Consider the following 12,403-nt stretch of genomic DNA (forward strand, 5'->3'; position numbering starts at 1 on the left):
GCACCCAGCATGACGTTGTGAAAAAAATAATAATAATAATAAAAATAAATCAGATGAATGAGAGATGAGACCTTCCCAAACATGCTGCCAACTTCAGTCAAGAATTTGACATGGGGGGCACCTGGGGGCTCAGTTGTTGAGCATCTGCCTCCGGCTCAGGGCATGATCCCAGGGTCCTGGGATCGAGCCCCGCGTTGGGCTCCTTGCTCCGCTGGGAGCCTGCTTCTTCCTCTCCCACTCCCCCTGCTTGTGTTCCCTCTCTCGCTGGCTGTCTCTCTGTCAAATAAATAAATAAAATCTTAAAGAAAAGAAAAGAATTTACATGGTGCTTGGCACCTAGTAGGTGCTCACCAGATATCAGACATTGTGATTTCTGCCTTTATTCTGGACTGATTCAGTTATATCTGCTTGAGCTGCAGTCCAAGATGTGGGGGGCTCTCCTTTTCAATTAGAACCCAAGACGTCCTTCACGACTACCTCACAGGCAGTGCCCTCAACCCTTCCTACAGATGAGGTGACTGAGGGCCACTGAGGAGAGTGACCACTAATGAGAGGCACTCAGGCTCTGGAGCCAGGCTGGGGAACAGCACCGTGGTGTCCCGCTGCCAGTACCGAAGAGTAATGGGCTCTTTGGTTTCATTTCCATGTTCTTTTCTTCCTCTCTTTTTTCTTTTTTTTTTCTTTCTTTCTTTCTTTCTTTCTTTCTTTCTTTCTTTCTTTCTTTCTTTCTTTTTCTCTTTCTTTCTTTTTCTTTCTTTTCTACCTGAGGTTTTCCACCACCAGAAGGAGGGAACAAGTAAGACAGACGTATGCCTCAAGTTCTGCTCTGATTGTAGGAGTCTATACTCCAGAAGCTTGCAGAACCATTGTCAAATGGCTAAACAATGGTCATCCCTGGGTCATCAGCTGTTTGGGCTGACTTTTTTAAAACCTTGACCAGATGTCAAAGATGGTTCTAATTAGAGAAATAAATGTGAGTTTCTGTAGTGGGCACTGCGGGTAGCCCACTCAGACCCCCTGGGATCCCTTTTAGGTTCCTGTCCCCCCTTCCCCGGGCGTTGCTAGTAGCTGGTACCTGGGAACATCCCCTGAGGACCACCCTGGGGCTTGTGAAACTCCCCACCGCTGCTTTCTTACACACTATGAGCCAGGAGCCTCTGAGAGTCTACTTCTTTCTCACCCAGAAGCACCTTACATCCCAGAGCTCCCCACAGATCCCTTTGGGATCTTTGGGAGCAGGCTGAGGTGGGAACTTTGCCCAAAATCGTCCCTACTTTGCTTCGTTTTTCCTCCTTTGTCCTCTTCCCACTTCCCATAACTGTCTCCCCTGGGAGCGCACCCTTGATGCATCCCTTCATACAAATTCATGCTTCAGTGTTTACCTCTGGAAGGGACCCACCTAAGGCAGTTTCTTTCTTGCAGACCTTATCAGAGCTTTTGGCATGCTATAGAGAATGATTTTTCAGAGGGAGAAAAAATAGGTAATGCCTTGCACGCTCTTTTAACACCAATTAATAAAAGGGGTGGGTTAATTTTAACCCCTTTTATTAGAACCACCTGCCTGAGCTAGTGTTCCCTCTGGGCTCCTCAGACACTGCCTGAACTAGAACAGAGGTCTAAGGAATGGCTCAAGGCCCCCCAGCAGCTCATCGGGCTCTCTTCCACCCCGCTGAATGGGCCCTGGGACTGTTGCTGAGAGCGGTGGAGGACAGGGGAAGTCAATGTGACCAGAAGTAAAAAAAGCCTCATTCCAAAGAATTGTAAAATTTATTGTATAAGTATTGCAGCTTTTCAGAATGTCATCATTGCCACTAATGATTATTGATACACAACAAGCGATTTCATCAGGCCTGTGGATTGGCATCCAAATACAGAGTCCTACGCAGCAGCAACGTGGGCGCAGCGCCCGGCGTGCCACGGAGAATTTACATGAGTTTAACTTGAACATAACTTGGGAAACAGGGCTGCAAAGGAGAGCGGTTCCAACGCCAAGAACGCAACGTAAAAGCGTGCCATGAGCACACCACCATGGAATCAGGCCGGCAAACGAGAACGCGTGTCCTTCTGGGCTATAGTACAGCAAGATTCGAAGCGCAGTTTCCAGAAACAAACAAAAACAAAACAAAACAACACTTTTATTTTCCCTTATCACTGGGATGTTTTATGATCTGGAAGCTTTGTGTGCATGTAGAAAGCAATTTCTGAAACATACAATTCACAGAGACAAGGACAGGGAATGGACTCGGTTCTTGCTCTGCCCCGGTTTTTGCTAGATGTTGGGGGTGGGGGGAGTTTTAGCTCTTTGCAAAGAACACTGGGCTTCGGGGGGGGTGGAGGGGGGGACAGGGATGGCTCTCAGGGCCCCTTGTTAAGTCGGTCTGCGGAGACCTGGCCTTTGTGGGGGGGAAATGCTCTTCCTCGGGAGGAAACATGATTGACGAGCAGGGAAACGATGAGGAACAGAGGAAGCCCAACCTGGTCCCCCTGCAACCAGCCACTGCCGAGGAACCCATACTTTTTACTGGAAAAAGGAGGTCTCCTCAGGGGTGCTCAAAGCCTTTTCAAAGATAATGGCATGACAGCCAACATCTAGAGGGATGAGTGCACCCCCCAGTTCTGGGGTCCAGCAGAGACACCGAGAGCTTAGCTCCAACAGTCGTTTCCTGAAACACACCCCGCCAGTTTTCTCAGGCTGCGCCCCAACTTTGACTAGCTGCTGTGCCACGACCCTCTGCACCTGGCATCGGCCTGGCACGAAGCCTGGGGGTGCTGCAGCATCGAGCCCCGGACTGCATTTCTGGGGTGCCATCAGAGGGGCGTGCCCTGCCCTCAAGCCAGCTGAGGTCAGGAACCCACTCCCCTGCCTCCTTCCAAACCCCACACACGCAGACCGCACTACCAAGCAACAGGATTCAGACAGTTTGGCTCAAGACGACCTCGGAACGCTTGGCCCTGCCACTGCCCAAACAACCGAGGGCCACTTCTAGGCCGACAACTCCCATGGGAGTCAAACACAGCACTGGACAAGAGGGTGGAGGCCCAGGAAGAGGGTCTCCTGACAGAGCCAGGCACACCCACGGTGGAGGGCAGGCGGGACACGAGGGCGACAGGGATGTTTGAGAAGCAGCAGCAACCCTTTGTTGACCTCGAGTGGGAAGGCCAGTCCCCGGGTGATGGAGCCACTGCCCGGGGACACCCCCCACTGGTGACAAGAGAGCCCTGGTTCCTCAGTAAGGCACTAGGGAGACTTCGCATCAAGGAAAGATACAGTTTTTAAAAATTTTATCTATAAATGTGTCCCTGTACCTTTGAGGACAAATTATACCGATTTCTCTGCACAACTTAAAAGAATCCTCTTTGAGAAGCCAAGTTTAGGCTGAAGAGCCCCACGGAGAGGCAGGTTTCATGGTGAAAGTACAAGAACTTTCTGCCAGGCTGGGCAGCACACACTCAGACCCCACGTTTACCTGTTGGTCACCATGTCTCTGAAAATGTATATATAAATAGAGTTCAAAGGGTCAGAACTTCAAAACGGTTCTCAGGTTTTTGTTTAAGTCATAAAAAAGCTGCTTAAAAACAAGAGTTATTGCCCTTATGCCTCCTCTGATGTTAGTCCGCGAGTTAGCAGTCTGCCAAAATGAAAAGACAGCTCTGTGCGGAGGGGGCTGGGGGGCAGGCTGCTCTTCCGTGGGGGGGGGGGATCACCCCATGGAATGTGAACAAGTCCTCAGTGGGAGGAAGGGACTGCAGCTCCAGCCACTGTCCCTGGTAGATCCCAAGGGACCCCCACTCCACCGTCCCGCCTGTCGCCACCGTGCGCACACGTCGTGTGCCCGCTCACGCACCTGCACGCCGTCACCAAGGGGTCCCGCTCAGTAAAATCCTGGTAAACCAGTTGTATCTGCTAAAGAGGCTATGAAAACACAGATAAATAAACACATCCAACATGATAGTTTCCACGGGGAGAGGGGATGAAAATGCGGGAGAGCAGAAGGTCAAGAATTCTGCCTTGAAAGCATAAAGCATAGGTTTGACTGTTTCTCTTGTGTTAACCCTTTTGCATGTCCCGGGAGAAATCTGGGCATCTCGATTTTTCATCTCTGATGTTCAGTTTGTTGGCCTGTTGAGTGAGAATTGCTACGTAAAGAGCAAGACAGGGATGAAGTCAAATTCCTAACACTTCGGGCCTTTCTGATCTGCCCGACTCCACCGACCTGAGCTTGTAAGTCCTGGAGCCAGCCCAATCGCCCTGAAGCCCTCCACGAAAAGTAGCCATCCAAGCCCCTCGGGGGGGGGGGGTGTCCCCAGCAACATGCGCGGGGAGCAGCTGGCGGCTAGAGAGGGGCACCTTAGCCCCTTCCCGGGGTCGGGGCTTCATGCTTAAAAAAACAGGAGGAAAAACTAAGATTCTTCAGTAAGTTTATTTTCATCTTGGGAAAGGCAAAGCCACCACCTGGAACTTCGTGCCTGGAGTAACTAGTAACTTCCCTATTTCATCTGCCATCCGAAGGCTGTTGCGGCCCAGAGGGGGGGAAAACGTGTCTCCTTCGGTGGGGAATGTGTAACGAGGTAATAACCTATCGCTAGCCAGAAGTTTCCACTTCCCAGGAAAGCGGCCCCCTCCGGAAGCCTCTCCAAACTCCGTGTAGAGCTCGCCCTCTGCCTGAAGTCAACTGTGAAATTTCGACATTTCTCCCTTAAAAGTCTCGACAGACATGATAGGAGTTTCCATCAAACAAGCACTGACATATTTATATTAAAAAATAGTGCAAAAGCTCAACATTTATATAAATAACTCTAAACCCCTGCTTTGTACTTTTTTTTCTTTACAAGGTAATACACGCTGAGTTGGCACTCAAAAATTGCCATTTTTTCTCTTCTAGTTCAGAAAACAACATTTTTTTAATAGGCCTCTTCTAATACAAAAATACTCCTGCCCTCACAATACAGTTTCTCTTATTTTATATATATTTATATATATAATATTGCAGATCTTTAAACAAAGGTTTTGTGCAAATATGTCTTTAAAGTTAAGTGAAATCATCATAAACAAACAAAAGAAAAGAAGCATTCACGCACGCAGCTCAACTAGAAACAGAAAAGACTAGGGTAGGTTTTGTGGTTTTTTTCTCTTTTGCCTCCAAGACACAGCTCAACAACGAAACGTGGTTTTTTTGCAAGCTTTCTTAGCTTGTGCATTCAGACCAGACAGAACATGTAAATATTTATACACAGAGAGAGGGGGAGAGGATGGTGACGCGCCGAACGTCGAGGGTGCCGCCCAGTCCTCCTCTGTCTTCCCGTCTAAGAAGTGCGGAGTGTTTCGCCTTTTACTTCCTGCCGCCCCGGCCCCGGCCGCGGGATTCCTAGAGGGGGTGCCCTTTCTGTTTCTCCTTCTCTTTGCTCCAGGCAGCTGTGCTCTCCAGGGGGGTGATGTGTGCGTGGTGGAGCCGGGTCCCCTCCAGCAAGGAGGGCGGCCCGCTGCTCTGCTGGTGCTGGAAGGAGGGGGACCCGGGGTAGTGCCCGATGACCTCGCTGTAGGTGGGGGGCGGGCCCTCCATGCGCCCGCCGCCCCCGTAGCACGTGGCGCTGATGCCCGAGTTACTGCTGGGAGGGCAGGGGCCGCCCAGCATGGCACTGTCCATCAGGTCGCTGTCGAAGATCGTTCTGTTCGGGGGCGCGCGCACGGACTCGCGGTTCAGCTCTAGCTGCTGCTCGGGGTCCCGCAGCTGGAGGGTGCAGGGGCCCTGGTAGGGCGGGGGCTCCTCCCCGTCCGACAGCGAGATGGTGGGCGGCAGGTCGATCTCGTGCTGCAGGTACGGGTACGTAGGCTGGAAGCGGTGGAAGCGGTCCCGCTGGGTGAAGGGCGGCACAGCCAAACGGTCGGTGGGCCTTGGAGGGGCGTAGACCTGCGGCTGGAGGGGGCAGAGCAGAGTCAGGGCTCCCCAGAAGCAGGACCCGAGGCAGGGGGGGCGGGGGTTCGGCTGGCCGGGACTCTCTGCTCTCCGGGGAAGGGAGAGAGGGCAGCAGCGGGCTGCTGAGCCCGGAGTCCGGCCCCAGCTGGACACTGGGGAGCCCTGGCGAGGAACACCACCGCGGAGCTGAAATCGGGGCAACTTTGGTCCTGCTCGCTGTAGCCACGGTGGGCCGCTCACTGCGGGTAGGGAGCGGGTAAGGTCCCGGCGCGGATGATCCCAGCAGCCGAGGACCATTCTTCAGGGAAGGGCAGGGGTGTGAGCCTGGGGCCACCCTCTTGCAGCCAGGGGAGGCGCGTCTGGCTTGGAAAGGGGACCCGCTGGGCAGATGGCCTTAGGCGTCCGCTACAGCACCTTGGGGGGCAGGCAGGCAGGGGACCGGAGGCAGAGCGGGGTCTCACCTCTGGGATTCCGTTGCCTGACACCGTGCTCTCGGAGGGCCAGAGGCATCCTTCCTGTGTGGGGAGAAGAGGGGCAGGGTCAGCGGGAGGAACGGAGGCAAGAGCGCGCAATCTGGCTTTGACCGTGAGGTCTTCTATTTGCAAAGAGATCTGGCAGCCATCCGCTCCTCTCCGTCCCTACCCTGCAACCCGGGCGGGGGCCCGCACCATTTCTCAAACATGACCACAGCCGCCTTGTCACTCATCTCGGTTCTCCCAGCTGTCTCCTGAAAATTCGCCCCTGCACTCACACTTTCCAAAGCAGACATCTGATTTGTGGGCCCCTCCTTCTCAAAACCCTCCAGCAGCTTCCCACACACCTTAGAATGGATCCAAATTATCCCGTGAAATGGCCGATGAGGAAGCCTAGCGTGATCTAGCGCTCCTGGCCTTGACCTGACCCACTTGCTTGCAGTGTGACCTTGGCAAGTTACTTCACTTCCAGAAATTCCATGAGGTAGACTACGCCTGGAGTGCATGTGGTCCTCTGTGACTATATGAAAAGTGCTGGGGGCCACTCGGACCCACTCTCTCGTGCGAAGTGCTATGCGTGTTGCCTGAGGGCCTTTGCACCGGCCGCCCCACGGCACAGCCAGCTCTGCAGACTTCCTCTGACAGCACCTGTAAAGGGCCCTCCCCCACTAACAATCCTGTCGTGGGCTAAGTTCCTTCACAGCAGCTCTCTTATCTGTAATCAACTGGTCTATTTATTTACGTCTTTACAGTCTGTCTCCACCTGTGTATCAGGAGCCCAGTTCACAGGTAAAGAAATACCGGACAAAGTTAGTGAATAAGCAAAAGGCCCTCATGCAGCTCCTCGGCCCCCAAATGATGATTCCGTCATCAACAAAGGTGGAATGTGCCGCCACCGCTGTGCCAGGCCTGTCGCTGCCCCCTCGTGAGGCTCACGCCCTCCCCTCTGAGATGCCAGGTGGGGCCTGCAGCTCCCGCATGGGTGGCCCGGGCCGCGTGGGCTCGGGCTGGGGGACAACCGGGCCGACACACCACGTGCGACTGCAGGCCTTGGGGAGAGCCCCAAGGGTGAGGGAAGTGGGACCCCACAGCAGGATCAGCTTGTCTGACAGGGAAGCCCAGACAACACGGGTTATGCGGTGACAGATCACCTGGGGCCCAGGGGAAGGGATGTCTTCTTTGAATTTTACAGCTTTCCATAGATGTAACTAAGATATAATAAACTGTACATATTTGAAGAATGCAATTTGGTTAAGGTTTGGCATGTGTATACACCAGAGACCCATCACTGCAATCAAAATAACATAGCTATCAGCCCAAAAGTTTCCTTGGGGCACGTTTTCTTGAGAGTTCCCAGGTAAGACATTCTCACCTACAGTGTGGGGCCAGAGGGTGAATGCGGGGGGGCGGGGGGTTTGCCCAGAGAACTGCAGTTACCAACACGGCCACTAGGGGGCTCCGTGACTCTCAAAACCGTCCCACCAGGAAAGCACTTAGCCCATGAAGACTCATTGCAGTTCCTAGTATGTTCCAGGTGTTAGGATGCAGCAAACGGACATACAACCTTGCTGCTCATGTGGTCATCAAAAGCCATTTCGTTACTGGTATTAGTAACGTATCAATCGCTGCCTTGGTGCCTGATACCGCACTAAGCACGCTTTAAAGCGCTATCTCGGGGCGCCTGGGCACAGCGGTTAAGCGTCTGCCTTCAGCTCAGGGTGTGATCCCGGCGTTATGGAATCGAGCCCCACATCAGGCTCTTCCACTATGAGCCTGCTTCTCCCTCTCCCACTCCGCCTGCTTGTGTTCCCTTTCTCGCTGGCTGTCTCTATCTCTGTCGAATAAATAAATAAATAAATCTTTAAAAAATAAATAAATAAAAAATAAAAATAAAGTGCTATCTCATTTCTCCCAAGCTACAAGGCAGGCTGAGGTCGGTGAGCTGAGAGCTGAGTGCGCCCGTCTGGTAAGAGCAGTGCTGGGATTCAAAGCCTCACCTGTCTGCCTCCAGACCCCTTGGGGCTCAGGCTGGTCCTGGCAGGCTCTAGAGCCCCCAGTCGGGCCACTGGCACAGTCCACGTGTGGGCCAGGAAGCAGACAGGGACACCTGCTCCTCGCTGGGGTCAGGAGCCCTGAGGTGGGATGCACGCAGCCAAGGCCATCTCGGATGACATGTGACCCAGATAAACTCCTGCCTAAAACCTTCGTACCAGTCCCTCTGTCCCAGGCTCTGCATGATGTGGCCAAAAACCTCTTCCCACCACTGCCCCCACTCCCAGCCCTCACAGAGGGATTATCTACCTGGCACCACCCAGGAAGCTTAAGAAAACACCACCCACCAGCCTCGTCACCTGACTCCCTCCAGCTTGTGTACCTGCAAGTCACTTCCTCCTCCAGGGAGCCCTCCAGGAACCACCCACCACCACCCTGCCTCCCAGGCTCCTAGGGCATCTCAGCTCCTGTATGGGCCTGGCCTGTCGTAATCGAATGTCCAGCTGGCTGCCCTGTACCCGACTTAGAAGCCTTGTGGGAAGCGGGAGACCCACGCCAGGGCTGATTTGGGGACGAAGAGAAGAGAGGGTTGCCCCATCCAAGGCCCTGGCTGAGCCTCTAGTCCGAATTTATCCCTGACCCACGCTGGGCAGGCCTCACACTCAAACCACCTTCCCAGAGAGCTAAGGGCCAAGTGGCCATCGCTGTTCAAGATGCATAAACTTTGGGGGATAATTAAAGCTGCTGAGGCGAGGAATTCAGAGCAGCCCATGTTTGAAGGCAAAGCTCGGGGACCCAGGAGCAGCTCAGACGTGAGCGGGCGGCTTCCTGGGTGGGGCCTGGCAGCACCGGCGCACCTGTGCCCAGGTGGAACAGTGCCCGCCTTACAGGTAACGTTCCCCTCCCCCGCCGACGCCAGGATGAGCCCCTTCGGACCCAGCTTCTGTGCCACCGTGGTGGCCACATCACCACCGCGGGTACCCTTACGCAATACAGCGCGGCTTCGCTGGGAACGGCACGGGCGGGGGCGTGGCAGTCTAGGGCCAGCAGCGGACCGCACTTGGGCCTCATTCTCTGACAGATGAGCAAATGCGGTCACCCTGAGAGGGAACCGAAGCAGGACAGTCATGCCAGGGGCAGTCCCAGCCCCAGGCTGACCGTGGCCAGGTGTGGGTCTCTGTGGGAGGTCACGGGGCCCTGAGACTCCTCCGACGCACCCTGTCTGGCAGGGGGGTCCCCAAGGGAGTTGCCACACTTACTTCAGGCCTAACGAGGCTCTGTGTTTACCCCGCCGGGCATCCCCAGGGGCCTCTGCAGGTGGCTGTGTAGATGGCGGTGGGGACTTCCCTTTGGCTTCAGGTGTCCAGGAACTAGGGCCAGGATCTGAACCCTCGTGTGGGCACCATGTCCCAGGTGCTGCCCACGGGGACGTCTCCCCGGCCCCGCCGGCAGCAAGGACCCCTCACGCTGCAACGGGTGCCATCTCCCCAGCCCCCTGGGCGAGCAGCATCCTCCCCGTGACCACACATATAGGGGAGGCCGCAGAAAGGCCAGTCCACCCGTCTGACGGACGGAGGCTCAGAGGGGCAAGGCGGACCACCCTAGGCATGTGCCACCCCGCTAAGACCTTCTCGTTTGCTCCAAGTGCCCCCTCTTGCCCCAGCATTGGAAGCAGCACGAACGAGCGCCTGGGTTCTGCACACTGCCCCCACCTGTCTGGGCCCCAGTCTCTCCCCCGTGGGGTGGGGTTCCCGGGCTGCTGTGAGCTGGGAGGCACCGGGCGCAGAGCAGCAGGTGGCTCGGTCACTTGGGCGACAGCCACAGCAAACAAACAGGTGAGCCCTGGCCTCGGAAGCGGCAGATTCCTTCAGAGCAGCGGCGCCGAGTGCCCTCCGGACCCGCATGGAGCCACAGGTTCGGGGCACACCGCGTTCCCGTCCGAGGGACCAAGCGGAAGCTGCCAGCCCTGGCACGCTGCTGACTGACGCACTGCGACCGCAGCCTGATGCAGGGGGAGGCGCCCGAACCTGCCCACGACGTGGCTCAGCCCAGGCATCCCCCAGACCCGGGAGGCCACGCCCGGCACCGCCTCCCTGCTCCGCCGCTGTCCTCACGGCTCGGAGATGGGCGCGGGCTCACAGCCCCAGGGCTACCCACGTGCCACCTTCTCCCTGCAAATCCCAGCCTGCCCTTCAGACAGCCCACTGCTGCCAGCTTGTTCAATCACACATGGCCCGTATGGGGGCAGAAACCCCTTGGGGGTGAACTCTGCACCCGCGGCGGTCCACCTGCTGAAGAGTGGGGGCGGGGCACAGTTCAGCCCCGACGGCGCAGAGAATGAGGGGCCCTGTGCTCAGAGCTGCAGAAAGCCAAGTTCTCACCCTGCCAGGGCCCCCCTTTGTGGAGTCTTGAGGGGATCATTCTGGGGCTTCCAGAATGCCCAGTGAAGCTTACAGTTTTAATAACATGTCAAAGTACACTATTATATTAACAGCAAGGACCCTTCCAGCCCAGAGTTTGTCCTCACCTGCCTGGACCCACCCATCATCAGAGTTCGGCCTAAGAGGCTCATCCTGACCGTCCTGGCCAAATACGGCACCCTGGCATTCTCGGGGACAGTCACTTCGGTTTCCTTCAAAGCCCTCAAAATCATCCTGATTTAGGTGCTCCAGTCTGTCTGGATCCGGCCCCCAGGCAGCACCCGCACGGGGCTGGCTCAGAGCCATTCCTCCCAGCGTCTGGGAGGGTTCTAGGCCCTCCGCTCTGTAGGTATCTGTCCGGTGAATGCATGCATGGACGGATGAGTGACTGAGTGAAGGGTAGTGCTTGCACGGTCCTGGCCCGCAATGCCCGGCCACTTACTCCGTGCTAAGCCCCAAATCCTCCGGGGAGTGGCTTGACTATTAGCCCCCTCACAATGAATGGCAACTGAAGCCCCGTTTCATGGATCGGGGACTGATCCGAGGGCACGTGGCCAGGCCCAGTGGAGCTGAGAAGGGCCTTTTCAGGGTGACCTGTGGCGTCCAAGACACTGTGAGTCCCCGGCCCGGACGCCTGCAGGGTGTGGAAGAGAGGGAAGGGCCAGGGCTGCAGGGCTGAGGGCTGAGGGCTCGTCAGGCCTCGGCCTGTACCTTGACCGCCCTCGTCCATCGCCTGCCCAGCAGCTTCCCCCGTGGCTGCCGCCTGCCTCCCTCCCATTCCCGTGAGCATCTCCACCCAGGACACCGGGCGCTTCTCTAAGGGGCCTCCGTCCCGCTGACCCCGGGAGCTGCGGGTGCGGACGGGAGGCACAGGCACTCACCGAAGAGAGGGCGTCTTCTCTCCTCCTGCCCTGGCTGTGCCGGCCGATGAAGGAGCGTGCGGACAGGCGGTAGTGNNNCAGCAGGCACGTGATCACCACCACCATCACCATCACCACCACCACGATGACGGTGATCTCGACGAACTCCAGCTCTGCTGCAAGAGCAGGGACACGCGTGAGCCCGGGGACCGCGACGCAGGCCAGGCGCTCAGGGCCCAGGCCTTCAGAGCGTGCACCCTGCCACACGCACCCCAACACCCACACACAGACCCCAACACTCACAGACCCCAGCACTCACACACAGACCCCAACACCCACACACAGACCCCAACACCCACAGACCCCAACACTCACAGACCCCAACACCCACACACAGACCCCAACACTCACAGACCCCAACACCCACACACAGACCCCAACACCCACAGATACCAACACTCACACACAGACCCCAACACACACAGACCCCAACACCCACACACAGACCCCAACACTCACAGACCCCAACACTCACACACAGACCCCAACACTCACAGACCCCAACACCCACACACAGACCCCAACACTCACAGACCCCAACACTCACACACAGACCCCAACACTCACAGACCCCAACACCCACACACAGACCCCAACACTCACAGACCCCAACACCCACACACAGACCCCAACACTCACAGACCCCAACACTCACACACAGACCCCAACACTCACAGACCCCA

At 56.2% G+C, this 12,403-nt stretch overlaps 1 protein-coding gene across 5 annotated transcripts in view; it reads right to left on the bottom strand.

The window, feature by feature from the left end:
• Positions 1–1,748: 1,748 nt before the first annotated feature.
• PMEPA1 (prostate transmembrane protein, androgen induced 1) overlaps positions 1,749–12,403 on the bottom strand; it is a 56,726-nt gene continuing 46,071 nt past the window's right edge. For 3 of the 5 annotated variants that reach the window (XM_040638513.1, XM_040638508.1, XM_040638511.1), the window contains exons 2-4: positions 11,682–11,836; positions 6,377–6,430; positions 1,749–5,915 (exon numbers count right to left, since the gene is read on the bottom strand). In XM_040638513.1, the coding sequence (XP_040494447.1) occupies positions 5,367–5,915; positions 6,377–6,430; positions 11,682–11,792 (714 nt within the window). In that variant the 5' untranslated portion in view covers positions 11,793–11,836 and the 3' untranslated portion in view covers positions 1,749–5,366. The remainder of the gene's footprint in view (positions 5,916–6,376; positions 6,431–11,681; positions 11,837–12,403) is intronic. The other 2 variants (XM_040638510.1, XM_040638512.1) reach the window with 1 other exon arrangement.

This window comes from Ursus maritimus, unplaced genomic scaffold, assembly GCF_017311325.1.
Source record: "Ursus maritimus isolate PB19 unplaced genomic scaffold, ASM1731132v1 scaffold_22, whole genome shotgun sequence".
Taxonomy (NCBI): domain Eukaryota; kingdom Metazoa; phylum Chordata; class Mammalia; order Carnivora; family Ursidae; genus Ursus; species Ursus maritimus.